Source organism: Salmo salar, chromosome ssa28 (assembly GCF_905237065.1).
Source record: "Salmo salar chromosome ssa28, Ssal_v3.1, whole genome shotgun sequence".
In the NCBI taxonomy this organism is placed as follows: domain Eukaryota; kingdom Metazoa; phylum Chordata; class Actinopteri; order Salmoniformes; family Salmonidae; genus Salmo; species Salmo salar.
This window is the reverse complement of record NC_059469.1, coordinates 15,031,766-15,045,551: the sequence shown is the minus strand read 5'-3', so window position 1 is coordinate 15,045,551 and position 13,786 is coordinate 15,031,766. Positions and strand designations below refer to the sequence as shown.

The 13,786-nt window shown below is 44.2% G+C and overlaps 1 protein-coding gene across 1 annotated transcript; it reads right to left on the bottom strand.

Moving 5' to 3' along the window:
- Positions 1-7,634: 7,634 nt before the first annotated feature.
- Positions 7,635-11,752, bottom strand: foxj1b (forkhead box J1b). Its single transcript, XM_014179675.2, has 3 exons — positions 11,384-11,752; positions 10,541-11,202; positions 7,635-9,740 (listed from the first exon to the last, which is right to left on the bottom strand). Exons 2-3 carry the CDS (start codon positions 11,129-11,131, stop codon positions 8,889-8,891), a joined length of 1,443 nt encoding a protein of 480 aa, XP_014035150.1. The 5' UTR covers positions 11,132-11,202; positions 11,384-11,752; the 3' UTR covers positions 7,635-8,888.
- Positions 11,753-13,786: the final 2,034 nt, after the last annotated feature.

The following is a 13,786-nucleotide window of genomic DNA, read 5'->3' as shown; positions in this document are numbered from 1 at the left end:
CTAGGTTTTGTATTGAAGTCAATGTACTCAGAAACTAGCTGTCCTCCAGCTACACCATGGTGCTAACCTACAGAGTGCTGTTGAGGCTACTGTAGACCATCGCAAAACAGTTTGTTTTAATCAATTATTTGGTGACGCGAATATACTTAGTATAGTTTTATGATAACTTTTTTAATGTTTCACTATTTAAATAAAAAATGAAATTCCCTGAGGAGGATTGTCCTCCCCTTCCTCCTCTGAGGAGTCTTCAATGACACAAACACATACAAACACATACAAACACACCACGCACGCACATGCAGGCACACGCACACAGCACACACACCACACACATGCACGAATACACACACACAGTTTGTAGGTTGTGGGTTGGTATTTAACCTCTCCCCCTCTGATCTTAATTGGCAATGTGGGAGGCTGAGGGGGTTTAATGACACATTATTACTGTAGAGAGGGATCCTGTAATTACCACCGCTAATGAATTCACACCTCTCACCCCGATGTGCACTGGACCAAATCACTGATACACAGAAAGGGACCAAATCAATAGTACATGTCTGCACTGAAAACCTATGTATCTTGTTGTCTCTACTGGGCAAACTGGACACACACACAAACGCAGTTATGCCCGCTCAGCAGGATCCTCTCACACACTTCAGTAAGGTAGCATTGATTCCCCACATAGCCACAGACTACATGCACTTAACCTCCCTCCTCCGCTCTCATCTCTCCGCCCTCCCACTCTCCTCTCCTCTGTTTGCCTGGGTTGATTGGCAGTGTTTGTGGTCTAGCATAATAAGCTCACTATGACAGCAGAGTTGGCCAGGGTCTGGCCCAGGTCTGGCATTAGGGAGAAAACACTTGTCTCTCCTCTCTTTCGATCTCATTTTCTCATTTTCTCTTCGCCTGAATGGGAGAATGTGTGGTTCCAAATGGCAGAGAGATACAAGAGTGGGACTAGGAAGAGAGAGCGAGAGACACACACCACACCTCGCCACACACACACACACACACACACAGCACACACAACACACACAACACACACACACACACACACACACACACACACACACACACACACACACACACACACACACACACACACACACACACACACACACACACACACACACACACACACACAAACTCAGGGACACTCACTGTGAGATTGACAAAAAGAAAAAGACTGGACTAGCACAGGAGTGTTTGATACTGAACCAGAATAAAGTCCTTTTGGAGTCCTATAGATCAAGGGTTATTTTTCACTCTGGCCCCCCTTCCAGTATTGGGAAAAAATCCTGCGCTCGCGTACGCACCATGTCTGTTCACACCCTTCTTGTTGGTGGAGAAAATTTAGTAGGTTTATAGCTTATGTCCTGCAATTCTACACATTTTGTCAAGGGGTGCAAAGAACATTTTGCTGTTTTAAAGCACATTTTCTTGCAGTATACATTTTGCCATGTCTAATGTGTATTCATGTGATATTTCAGTGACTCAAACATTACAACAATATCTTTGGCCTAAAAAACCTAGCTAAAAAACATGAGCTGACATGGGCTAGTTGATCTGGACATTTCTAACAAGTTATAAATATCTCTCTAAGGTATGTAATGACTGACATGACAAGAGGAACTGATGATGCACTAAACAATATAGAAAATGCACCTTTTGCATTCTACTATTACAACTTTCAAAAGTAATTAAAGCCAGACTGGGTTCCTTTAAGAAAAATACAATTCAATGTTATTTTATTTTTCTGAGGGGGGGGGGGTCTCCTAATTTGCTACAGTGGGGTGCCGTACAATTAGCTGACCCTGTAAAACAACACATTTCACTGCATCTGTGTATGTACATCCGGTGTATGTGACAACAAAACATATATTTTTCTATTTTCCCACTCTCTCTTCTCTCCCTCTATCTCTTCTCCCGTATCTCATTATCCCTCTCCTCTCCGCTCTCTCTCTCCTTCTATCCCTCTCCCCCTGCTCCTCGAATAAGCTCTCACGGCTCCTCCCCCCCCTCTCTCCCCCCTGTTTCTCTCGCTCTCCTCTCTCTTGCGTTCCCATCCAGCCTCAGTGGAGATCTCTACCGTGGCTCTGTCTGTTCTTAAGGGGCCAATTTGACTGTTGTAGCCTGCTGGCAGAGCACAGGGAGGTGTGTGCTGTTAGTGGCTGTCCCCTGGCCCTGCCATGCTGCTGCTATAGAACATTGCTTTGCTTAGCTGACATGAACAAACAGCACGTAACTCTAACCAGCCTGTGACAGAGCAGAACATAACATGCTAATATGAACACACCATTATCTTGGCACAGACAGTAAAAGACAACGCTCTTAATTTGCTTGTCTGTATGGATTTCGCTCGTTGTGTATGTGTGGGTACGCGTGTGTGTGTGTGCATCTCGTGTGTGTGTGTGTGTGTGTGTGTGTGTGTGTGTGTGTGTGTGTGTGTGTGTGTGTGTGTGTGTGTGTGTGTGTGTGTGTGTGTGTGTGTGTGTGTGTGTGTGTGTGTGTGTGTGTGTGTGTTTCTGTACATCTTTCTGTCTGCGTTTATGCAGAGTGATAGGCCTAATGTAGTGCTCGTGGGCTCTAGACTCTGTGTATTTACCCCCAGCAGTCCCAGAAGGATCCAGAGAGGTGCACCATGCTCTTCAGAGTCACTTCAGAATGCTAATGCACGACTGCTGATTAGGCCTACACTCTGGAACACTGGAACACTCTGGAACCAATTCCTGCCTCCCTGCAGCTTCACGCCTGTCTCACTGAGAAGCACTGCACTTGGGGGAGGGGAGGCACTGCTTAGCTTACACATATATGCACACACACACACACACACACACACACACACACACACACACACACACACACACACACACACACACACACACACACACACACACACACACACACACACACACACACACACACACACACACACACACACACACACACACACACACACACATACACACACAGACACACAGACACACACACACACAAATTATGTACAAACACACGCAGGCACGCGTACACACACACACACACACACACACACACACACAGACGCACACACAATAGTACATGTGAGACTGATACCTTACCTGTCAGCGGTATGTTTGGTCCCACAAGAGCCAATCAGTTTTAATTAACCCCTTGTGTGTGTGTGTGTGTGTGTGTGTGTGTGTGTGTGTGTGTGTGTGTGTGTGTGTGTGTGTGTGTGTGTGTGTGTGTGTGTGTGTGTGTGTGTGTGTGTGTGTGTGTGTGTGTGTGTGTGTGTGTGCACGCATGCCTGCATGTGTTTGTACATAATTTGTGTGTGTGCATAAGTGTCTGTGTGTGCTCTCTCAGGCAGGCTCTACCTGTCATAGCTTACTCATCTAATTCAGCTCAGCCAGGTTTGTCATCATGCAACCATAGTCCTGCAAACAAGCTCTTCAAAAACACATTCTACCATGACCATGTTGATGTGGTCACTATAAGGCAAGTTGAGGGAAGACACCTGATGTTTGGCATAATGGCCTATTCACACCCCACACAGGTGACCAGTCAGTTCATGCATATTTAATCAGCAGGGGATTAGTTTAACTAAGGCCTGACAGATAGAGTTACACACTACACAGTCACCCTTATGTAATCAGAGGTGCTTTCCCAACAATGGAGTGAGATCATAGAGGTCATGATCAGGGTGAGAGAGATGTAAATGATTTAGACTGGCCTGTTTTTTGTTAGGAGCGCTGCTTATGCTACTGATGATGGTGGTGGTGGGGATGGATTGTGTATGTATGTGTGTTACGTGCCTGCGATGTGTGTGTGTGTGTGTGTGTGTGCGTAGGCAGAGCCCAGTGTAAGGTGTACTGTAGCTCTCCTGGTGTGCCAGATGCCAGGCTTGACAAAGCAAAGCCCAGCCAATCAAATAAGAGCAGGGTATGTGTAGTCTGAGAGAGAGAATGGAGTGTGTGTGGATGGCGGCGAGAGAGAGGCTCAGTGTAGGGCCTTCAAGAGGATAACACAGTTGTTATATAGACATACAGGAACAGACATTGAACCTTTATTGAACTAGGCAAGTCATTTAAGAACAAATTCTTATTTACAATGACAGCCGACCCCAGACAACACTGGGCCAATTGTACACCACCCTATGGGACTCCCAATCACAGCCAGATGTGATGCAGCCTGGATATGAACCAGGGACTGCAGTGACACCTCTTGCACTGAGATGCAGTGTCTTAGACCGCTGCGCCACTAGGGAGCCCCACACATACAAACATTCTGCTGATTTCTTTTTTGCTGCAAGAGTCTCAAGAAGTATTATACAAGCATTCATTTCATTGTCTTGATAATATCCACCATGACAGTCTCCACCATGACAATCTCCACCATGACAATTTCCACTATGACAATCTCCACTATGACAATCTCCACCATGACAATCTCTACTATGACAATCTCCACTATGACAATCTCCACTATGACAATCTCCACTATGACAATCTCCACTATGACAATCTCCACCATGACAATCTCCACTATGACAATCTCCACCATGACAATCTCCACTATGACAATCTCCACTATGACAATCTTCACCATGACAATCTCCACTATGACAATCTCCACCATGACAATCTCCACCATGACAATCTCCACTATGACAATCTTCACCATGACAATCTCCACTATGACAATCTCCACCATGACAATCTAACCATGATTGACAATGTATCTCTGTGAAAAGCCAAAAGAAGTGTCTCAAGAAAGGCGATTTGACCAGTCTGCTGCTGCTACCCTCTCCAGTCAGTTACAGCCCATCTACATCAGTTCTCATGGTCTACCTGTTTAGTATTACATTATTCCTTTATTTAGAATGTTGGTTGCTTTGGTAGTTTTGTAGTGCAGAGTTCATTCCATGAATAGATTGAGAATCTGAATTCCAGAGGGACAGAGAGAGAGAAAACCTCCCAGGAGATGTATGTCTGAGGAGTGGAGAACGAAGAAACTATACAGCAGACACAATGCTGGATTTGGACAGTCTGGGCACAGACTTGTTCTCTGCTCTGCTGCTTGGCATGGGGCAGTGTGTGTGTTTGGCATGGGGCAGTGTGTGTGGCAGAGGTCCAGGAGGACTGAGTCCCTCTGGTCCCTCTTGTCCCCCACGTCTGTGCCCAGTTTACCCACCCCAGACATGCTGGCCTCTGGCTGGCCTCCTCTCTAAAGCCAGCAGCCTGTAGTCTCATAGGCCCCCCTCCCTTCTCTCCCCTGAGCAGCCAGTTTAGTCCCATAGTACCCAAAGATCATAGTGACCACAGGGAACAGAGAGGAATGCCTTTCACTGACATGGGCAGTAGCAACACACACCAATACCCTCTGGAAAACAGTCCGGGGCACTCCCTGGAAAATACTGGCAATTTTTCCTGAGTGAACACCAGTTCACACACTCAAACAACACAAACCATCAATACACACATCACTATGGCACATACCAACTCCATCATACACCACAGTGCATTGCACTGCCTCATCAGACTAGAGGCCAGTTATGAGACCTGACTGGACTGATACTTTACACAAAAAGAGGATCTTCTACAATGAGCGAGCACTATAAGCTATTTATGAGATTCATGAAAATAAATGTAATGTCTCTGTTTCCCATTTCAAGCTCTCGGTTCTGCAGCATATAGATAACCCCATAACTACTACTATACAGTGGTTCAATGGTGGTACCCAATTCCAAATCGATCCCCAGTCCCTAACTGCTAGGCACTTGAGTAGACCTGAAAGTATTTCATAGGTATATTCATAATATGTTAATAGTTTCACCTTGACCCCTATTATACTAATTGGTGTTTTTTTCACCATTTTGCTTCCATCATCTATATCCTATAGTTCAGCTGCCTAGAACAGCTCAGGGTCGATTTAGAATGGGTGGTTGTCATCTTTGATCGAAGAAGAAGTTATAAGACACAGCCCTTGTTAATCATAGTCACATAGACAGAATGGTTAATTGCCTCAGGAAAGCTTTTGGGTTTAGCTTAACAATAACATCCCTAAACCCCATTCAACACAGGCTGCTGAGAGCTTTTACATGTAATGTGTTCTGGACAGACAGACACATGGACACATGTAGACATGTAGGCACACACACAAACACAAACATACACTCTGACTACAATTTTGGACACAACGCCGTTGTAAGTGCACAGTCTTTCATAATGTAAATCATTGTATCACAGGAACACAGCAAAGCACATGGATGAAAAGAGCAAATATTGTCAAATGGAACAAATGGAACAAATGGAACCTAATTTACATGTCATACATAAACATCAACCTATTAGAAAGATCATTGAGGTGTATTTCCTATCTTAGCCACTCCCCTCCACTTCTCAAATTCCCTCCTCCTGTCCTGTATGTGTTAGGGGGGTCTGTATGCAGCCCGCTAATCAGGGTTTGTCCATGGGGTGCCAGGGGGGCTATAAAAAAATACACACACACACACACACACACACGTTGCCAGAGAAGCTATAAAGTAGCGTAGCATTAGCCCACTGTGACAGGCGAGTCTTGTTCCTGGTCTTGCAGTCATAGTGTCCGCGTGCTGGGCAGCGCTGGTCTCAGAGCCAGGGTGAATAGAGCTGCAAAATCCTGCCTCCATAGAGATAAGGTTATCTATTCAAACATGGAGGCCAATATTTAAACTTCACACACACACACACATTTACAAACCCCCCCACACACACACCCTCACCACCACCATCATCATTATCATTAGAATAAGCAGGACTCCTGGGAGACTGGAACATAATAACTGGTACAGGCTGGTATGTAACTGATATAGCATAGTTATCAGCTCTCAGGAAATGGTGAAATCACGTAACCTCATGATTCTGTCTCCTTGCACAGTCCCTGCTGTTTCTAGGAATCTGAGTTATTTGGCTGATCCCAAAAGATCTTTACTCCTGACCTCCAACTGCAGGGAGGGAGAACCAATGGGATTGGATAATCCACATTTTTCTCCCCTTTTTTGGCTTTTTCAATTAAAAAGAGATTTGAAGGGAGAAACTATGTGTGTATGGCACAGACGCAATATCCTTGAAAACTGTTGCTCTTAGTTCAAACCAACCTGGTTTGAGAGAATGTTCTCTGGATATTGATCGGATATTGATCGACATAACTGCTGAGAGACATTAATCTTTCAAATGAAAGAATACAGCAAAATTAGACAACTGGAAATAGAAAATAACCTATATGCCGTTCTTCATGCTCCAACTGCAAGAGATTTCTTTGTTTAGCATCTGAACTGAGAGAGCAAGGTTTCCTTTCACATTATATTCTATAAACTTTCCACCTGTACATAATGCTCCTGTACAACCTCTATTCACCAGCTCATAACCTAACCTAGCACTGATCCTGGCCAGATCACATCGACCAACGATACTGGCAGACACCCAACAGAGTTATAGGTATTTGTTCAATGTGATGTTGCAATTCTGAGAGACCAGGCTAGTCTGGGCCTGACCAAGAATGAGGTATTCTGTATCTTCTCATCTGTGAACAAGCTGTTCTTCACCCTTACTGACCAATGGATTGCATCTTTGACTTTCACATGCAATATGGCAAACGAATGAGATAAAAACATCTAAATTGACAACATTTATTGCATTGAGGCATGATTGCATTTTTAACAACTTCTAAGAGTAGAAATAAAAACAACAGAATGACATTGAAGACATTGTATAAAGGTTGATCTGATCTTCACAATTGACTCAAGAAATTCAAACCTTTCAAGAGCACAAGCCTTTTCATTGGTTCATCCGTTCTCCCAAACAACATACCATTTGAAATGAATCGTCCTTTCAAAAACAGTCCATTGTTGTTCATTTGTATATTTATCATAGTTTGACGTAATCAATCAAAAATCAGTAATCATTTTTCACAAAATGGAAGCCAATCACCCAGTGAGAGAATTCAGATTTCCTCAGTATATCCTGAACAGACTCATTAACAGAGTTCAATCAAATGCAAGATTGGCAGAATAATGGAAAACTTGACCAAAACCGTCAGTGCCTACTAAGGCTGTGGTGTTGCTGTCAAATGATGGTGTGTGCACGCTGAATCTGTGTCATTGCATGTTTTATGGAACAAGGGCAAATAGCATTCTGATGCACAGCAGAAATATTTTCTATCCTCAAACATACCTGTTGTCACTCAAAGTGCATATGCTTGGGTATTCTGATTGAGGCATTTCAGTTCATTTCTGTCCCTCTTTCTGCTTTGCCATAGCCCATGACTCAAGACACACGGCCATCTAGGCTCTTATCATAGACTCTAATCGATATACATATATATATATATTAAATTGATTACTTGAAAAACACATTGAAATTGGATCAATAGGTTTGACTATGACACAACACTAAGTACTGCATTTGACTTCATTGACTTCTCTAGTCAGCGATCAAACCAGAAACATAGATAGTCATAAACATACATACAAACATAGATCTCTCAAAAACATAATGCAAAAACAAACAAGAAAAAAATACATTTTATGTATATAAGATTTCATTATGCTAATGTAGAAAAATAGTGGTCTGTATGTAGGTCTGCCCCACAAGCCAATAGAGTGCATATTTGTTTGGAGCGTGGAGCACATAGCAGAATGTAAGACCAATAGTGTTTCATTGTCAAGTGAAACAAATACAACATGCTCCTTCAAACCACAACAACACAGTCTTTAACCATAGTCTGAAGGAACTGCATGGACAGGACACGAATGACCAGCAGTCTCCTGAATCCCCTGTCCCAGCATTTACTGTAAGGAAGTCGTGGCTAGGGCCTGAATCCCTTGGTTAAGGGCTGGCGTAAGCAGTGGTTCAACAGTGGTTGGTCTGTCACAGGTAGGCCTCAGCCCTCTCCCAGGGTTGTATCTCTGAGAAGAATCCTTCACATAGCCCAAAGCCCTGATCCAGAGTCTGAGGGATGGCCTGCACTTCCTCCTTCATCTCCTCCCAGGGGTGCACCTCCTGCTGCTCTGGGAACAGAGTCACCTCCTCAAACTGGTGCAGGTGGGTCTGTAACAACTGATCCTGGTTCAGCTGCTGCTGTTGAATGTAAAGGTTCCCTATGTTACTACTATTACATCCCACTGAGCCACTCAGCTCCATGTAACCGTAAGAGTCATGGGTCTGGTTCTGGGTTTGGTTGTCCCCCTCTCCACACCACCTCCCCAGACCGACAGAGTGCCTCTCCTGCAGGGTCAGATCCAGCTCGCAACCCAGGGAGCTCAGAGCAGTGTTGATGTCCAGGTCTTCGAATGTACTGCAGTTTCCACTGAGGACATCGTCAAACACAGATGCAAGGTCGAAGTCTCCCCTCAGAACTACATCTGCGCTGTGTGCCTCCATGGCTAACAGTGGGGATTTGGGTGTCCGCACCATCTTGCTGTTTTGCCTTGGAGAAGGTTGTTTACGCTTGTTGCCGGCTCCAGCTCCTTGGTAGTGGTAGCCATCTTGGCCCCGCTGAGTGGCTCTGTGGTAGCCAGTTTCCTGGTTGTGTAGGAGTTTGCTCTCCCTGTGGGTGTTGTAGTGGCTGGAGGACATTCTCCTTCTCTTGAAGACTCCGTTGACGAACATGTCAGCGTACTGAGGGTCGATCTGCCAGAAGCCTCCTTTCCCTGGTTCATCCTTCTGCCTCGGAACTTTCATGAAGCACTTGTTGAGCGAGAGGTTATGGCGGATAGAGTTCTGAGAGGATGAGGGGAGAAGAAACAAATGTGTTAAATCCATGTTAAATGTGTATCTAATTTAATATAACGTATGAATGGTGTGCGTGTCAAACAGAGAGAGGGAGAAAGAGATAGAGAAAGGCATTTAAGGGAGAGGCGGAGGAGGTATTGTTGTTGTTTGTGTAGGAAAGCAAATGCACCTAATGAGGCTTTCTAGTGTAGAGTTCTGTGCATTTCAAACATGATCAGCCGTGCTTTGGCTGCCAAGGGAGCTCTCACACACACACACACACACACACACACACACACACACACACACACACACACACACACACACACACACACACACACACACACACACACACACACACACACACACACACACACACACACACACACACACACACACACACACACACACACACACACACACACACACACCTCCCTGGAGCAGTATAGCACTTGTGCCTGGCCCCCTGAGAAAGAAGCCTGACAGAGATTTCTTGGAGGGTAGAAATTGCAGAGATGTTCTGTGATTTGAAATGTAAATCAAAATGAACATGACTAGGCTAGTCAAGCTGTGTCATGCATAATAGAATACAGTATAACTTACTGTTAGACTGGATGATTATGAGAAATAATAGGATAAATGTGTTTTAAATGTATGTTGTATAAGTGCATTAATATTCTTACAACAAAACAACAGGTTTAATATGCATGTTGCAAACCATTCTGCTCCCCCTTCTCCCTCTCTCTTCTCTCCCTGTCACCATTTAGCTAATCAATAATAGAGAGACAGAGGAGAGCCGGGTCATTTACCTGCCAGCTGGGCTCAGCATGTCTGTAGTAGCAGAAGTTGTCTGTGATCCAGTTATAGATGGTGGAAAGAGTCACCTTGGGCTTCTTGCTGGCCTGCATGGCCATACAGATGAGAGAGGCATAGGAATAAGGCGGTTTGACTTTGGGGTTCGTTTTAAAGTCAATCTCCTCTGGTGGGATGATCTGCGTGATGTGGTGGTTGAGGTGAGGGTAGGTTGTGGTTTGGTGGTGTGGATAATTCACCAAACGCGCGTCGGTGGAGTTACTGCCAGAGGTAACGGGGCTCCCGAGGCAGAGAGGCATCCCGGTAGCGGCCGTGTCCCCGGCTGGAGGGCTAGACGGGGAGTCGGTGCCCGGGGGGTACAGGCGCTGGTGGTAGGAGACCAGGTGCTGTGAGGGGAAACCGGAGCCGGTGCCGGTGGATCTTTCCGAGTTAGTGCTGAGGATGGAGAAGTTCTGAAGCCAGTGGAGGCTGGTCAGACTGTCGTCCAGGTGCACTGACCCGGCTGCGGTGTCCTGGTTCTCCGGCTGTAATTCCAGCCATTTCTCCTTAAACTTGGAGGCGATCTCCGGACTCATCAGGACAGGCATTCTGAGCGTGACGCACGAGACGGTCACCAGCAAAAATTTGGAAATTTTGTAGGACTGTTCAATGAGATGTCCTGCACAAAACAAATATTGAAAAACACATACAAATTCGAATTTGATCCACTACCCCCATTACAGTATTAAAAACACACCATAAAAAAATGGACTATTTGGCTCAACATGCCAACGTGTCAAAATGTGATTCGAAAATGTAATAAAAACGATCATAGTACAGCAGATAGCCTATATCCTTACCTCAATGACAGGTCAGCGATGATGCTCGGGAACAGTTTGCACCTGTTGCAACCGTCTGTCGATCGGTCCCTGTGCTCTATTCTCAAAGGACTCCAGCGAAGCACTATCCTCTGCGCAACAAGAGTAGAGGGGGAAGGCTCACCAAAGTAGCATCCAGCCGTTCATTTAAAAATCCATCAGATTATTTCATCCATTTCAGTCGTTTTTGCATAATCCTAATTATTTAATTCCCGGCCAGTTGCTTTACGGAATGATACATGAAAAAGTCTGGGTGCTGGAAGGTTTTTGGACGCTCATAATAAAGGTGGAGAGACTGCCCACAAGCCCTTTAAACGTCTTGGAAGTCTCTGATTGGTTGGTTCCTTTCTCTCCAGGTTTCACTTGGCTTGTCAGACACGGCTGACGTTCATGGGGATATGAGGAGCGCGCTGAACTGCATATTCAACCTCGGAATTAATGTAGCATACGCATAATTATATCCACAGTAGGCTAGCCTATGTTGTTAAAGGGGGAAATCTGAAGTTGCTGTATCAATTTCTGGATTTATAAATGATGTGTAGGCCTACCCATGGATTCTTAAAGTATATAATTTATACATGCCTCATGAGTTCAGTTCAACTGTAGTAGCCCCTCAGAACCCAAAATATAAGCTTGTTTTACTCCAATGTTGGTAAACAAAGTAAATGTTAACAAACACTATATAGCCTCAAAACATGGTTAAAACTATAATTGTGATGCCATGGATGGTCAGTCCTTGCATCCATAGCTCTGTCTGGTTTCATTTCTCAGCCCAAGCTTTTTACCGAAACAGGGTCGGGGATAACGCTTTCTTGTAGTTTAAATTGATTATTGCCCCTTTAAGGTTAAATCTCGGAATACAAAAATATCCACAAAATCAACAACATTTGGCCATCTCGTTCTTCTTTCCTAAAGGCTATTGTTGTCCCGACCCCAAACGTAATCCATAACCTGTTCAGAGCGATTTGGCGCGACAGTCCTCCCATGGAGCGCTGAAACATCGCGCCAAAAGTCCCGCGCTTGTGCTACACTTTACCCTCAGCATTCCATACATTTTGTCCACATTTAACTAACCCCTTATTTACTGTAAGCTATCAAATAGCTCCATTCAACTGCAGAGGGAAATATGAGAAGAAATTCCTACACAAGTGCATCAAACTATAATAACGTATAGGAATCTGAATTGTTTTTGTTTAGTTTAATGTACATGCCATGTATATTAGTCTTCAAACAACATAATGGTTTTGAAATAAAATCTGAAATGACTCAAGTTGTACAAATCAAATTTTATTTGTCACATGCTTTGTAAACAACAGGTAAACTAAAGGGAAATGCTTAGCCTACTTACGGCCCTTCCCAACAACGCAGAGAGAAAGAAAAATAAATAATAGAAAAACAAGGCAACAGTAAACATGTAATCCCCAACGAATGATGTAGCGCCCCCCTTGGGCGAATTGAGATAGCTGAAATGTGTTAGTGTGTGACGACAGATTATCCTTGACATTGACCAGATACTCAAGTGGCCTCTCTAACAATGAAAATAAATGCCTTCAAAAATGGAAGGCAGTTACCCTGGGTACCAGTCTCTTTAGTTAATCCACCCCCTGTACTCCATGTCATGTGCCAAAGAGACTGGCCTTTTTGCCATCTTCAAATATGAACATTTTCATGAATGAGCTCGATGAGAACAGAGGATTTGATTAAGCAATAAAGCTTGAGGGGTTGTTATATATGGCCAGTATACCACGGCTAAGGGCTGTTCTTATGCACAGCGCATCGCGGAGTGCCTGAATACAGCCCTTAGATGTGATATATTGGCTATATACCACAAACCATAAGGTGCCTTATTGCTATTGTAGACTGGTTACCAACATAATTAGAGCAGTACAAATAAATGTTTTTTCACACCCATGGCCTGATATACCACGGCTGTCAGCCAATCAGCATTCAGGGTTCGAACTACCCAGTTTATAATCAATTGACTGAAATCTGTGGTATCTCAGACCGTATATAGGTATACATCAAGGACCATTTCCATTTGAATTGGTCTTGTAAAGGTTTGGGGTTGAAGGTAGATATACACATAATATCTGTCTTGGAACAATTGGCTTTGTAATCAGATAGTTTACCAAACTCTTCAAGCAATGACAGGAGGACTGGAATTTAGTATGAGGGGTCTTGGAGATAGAGCAAGACATCATTAGCATATAATGATGCAATATTGTATTCTTTTCCAATTGTAATTCCTTTAATTTGGTCATGTGCTCTAAACATGGCAGCAAGGGGTTCTATGACCATAGCAAAAAGTCCTGCACTGGCCAGACAGCCTTGCCTTGTCCCTCGAGACAACAGGAAGGGGGTTGAATATTGGGTGTTGTTTTTAAC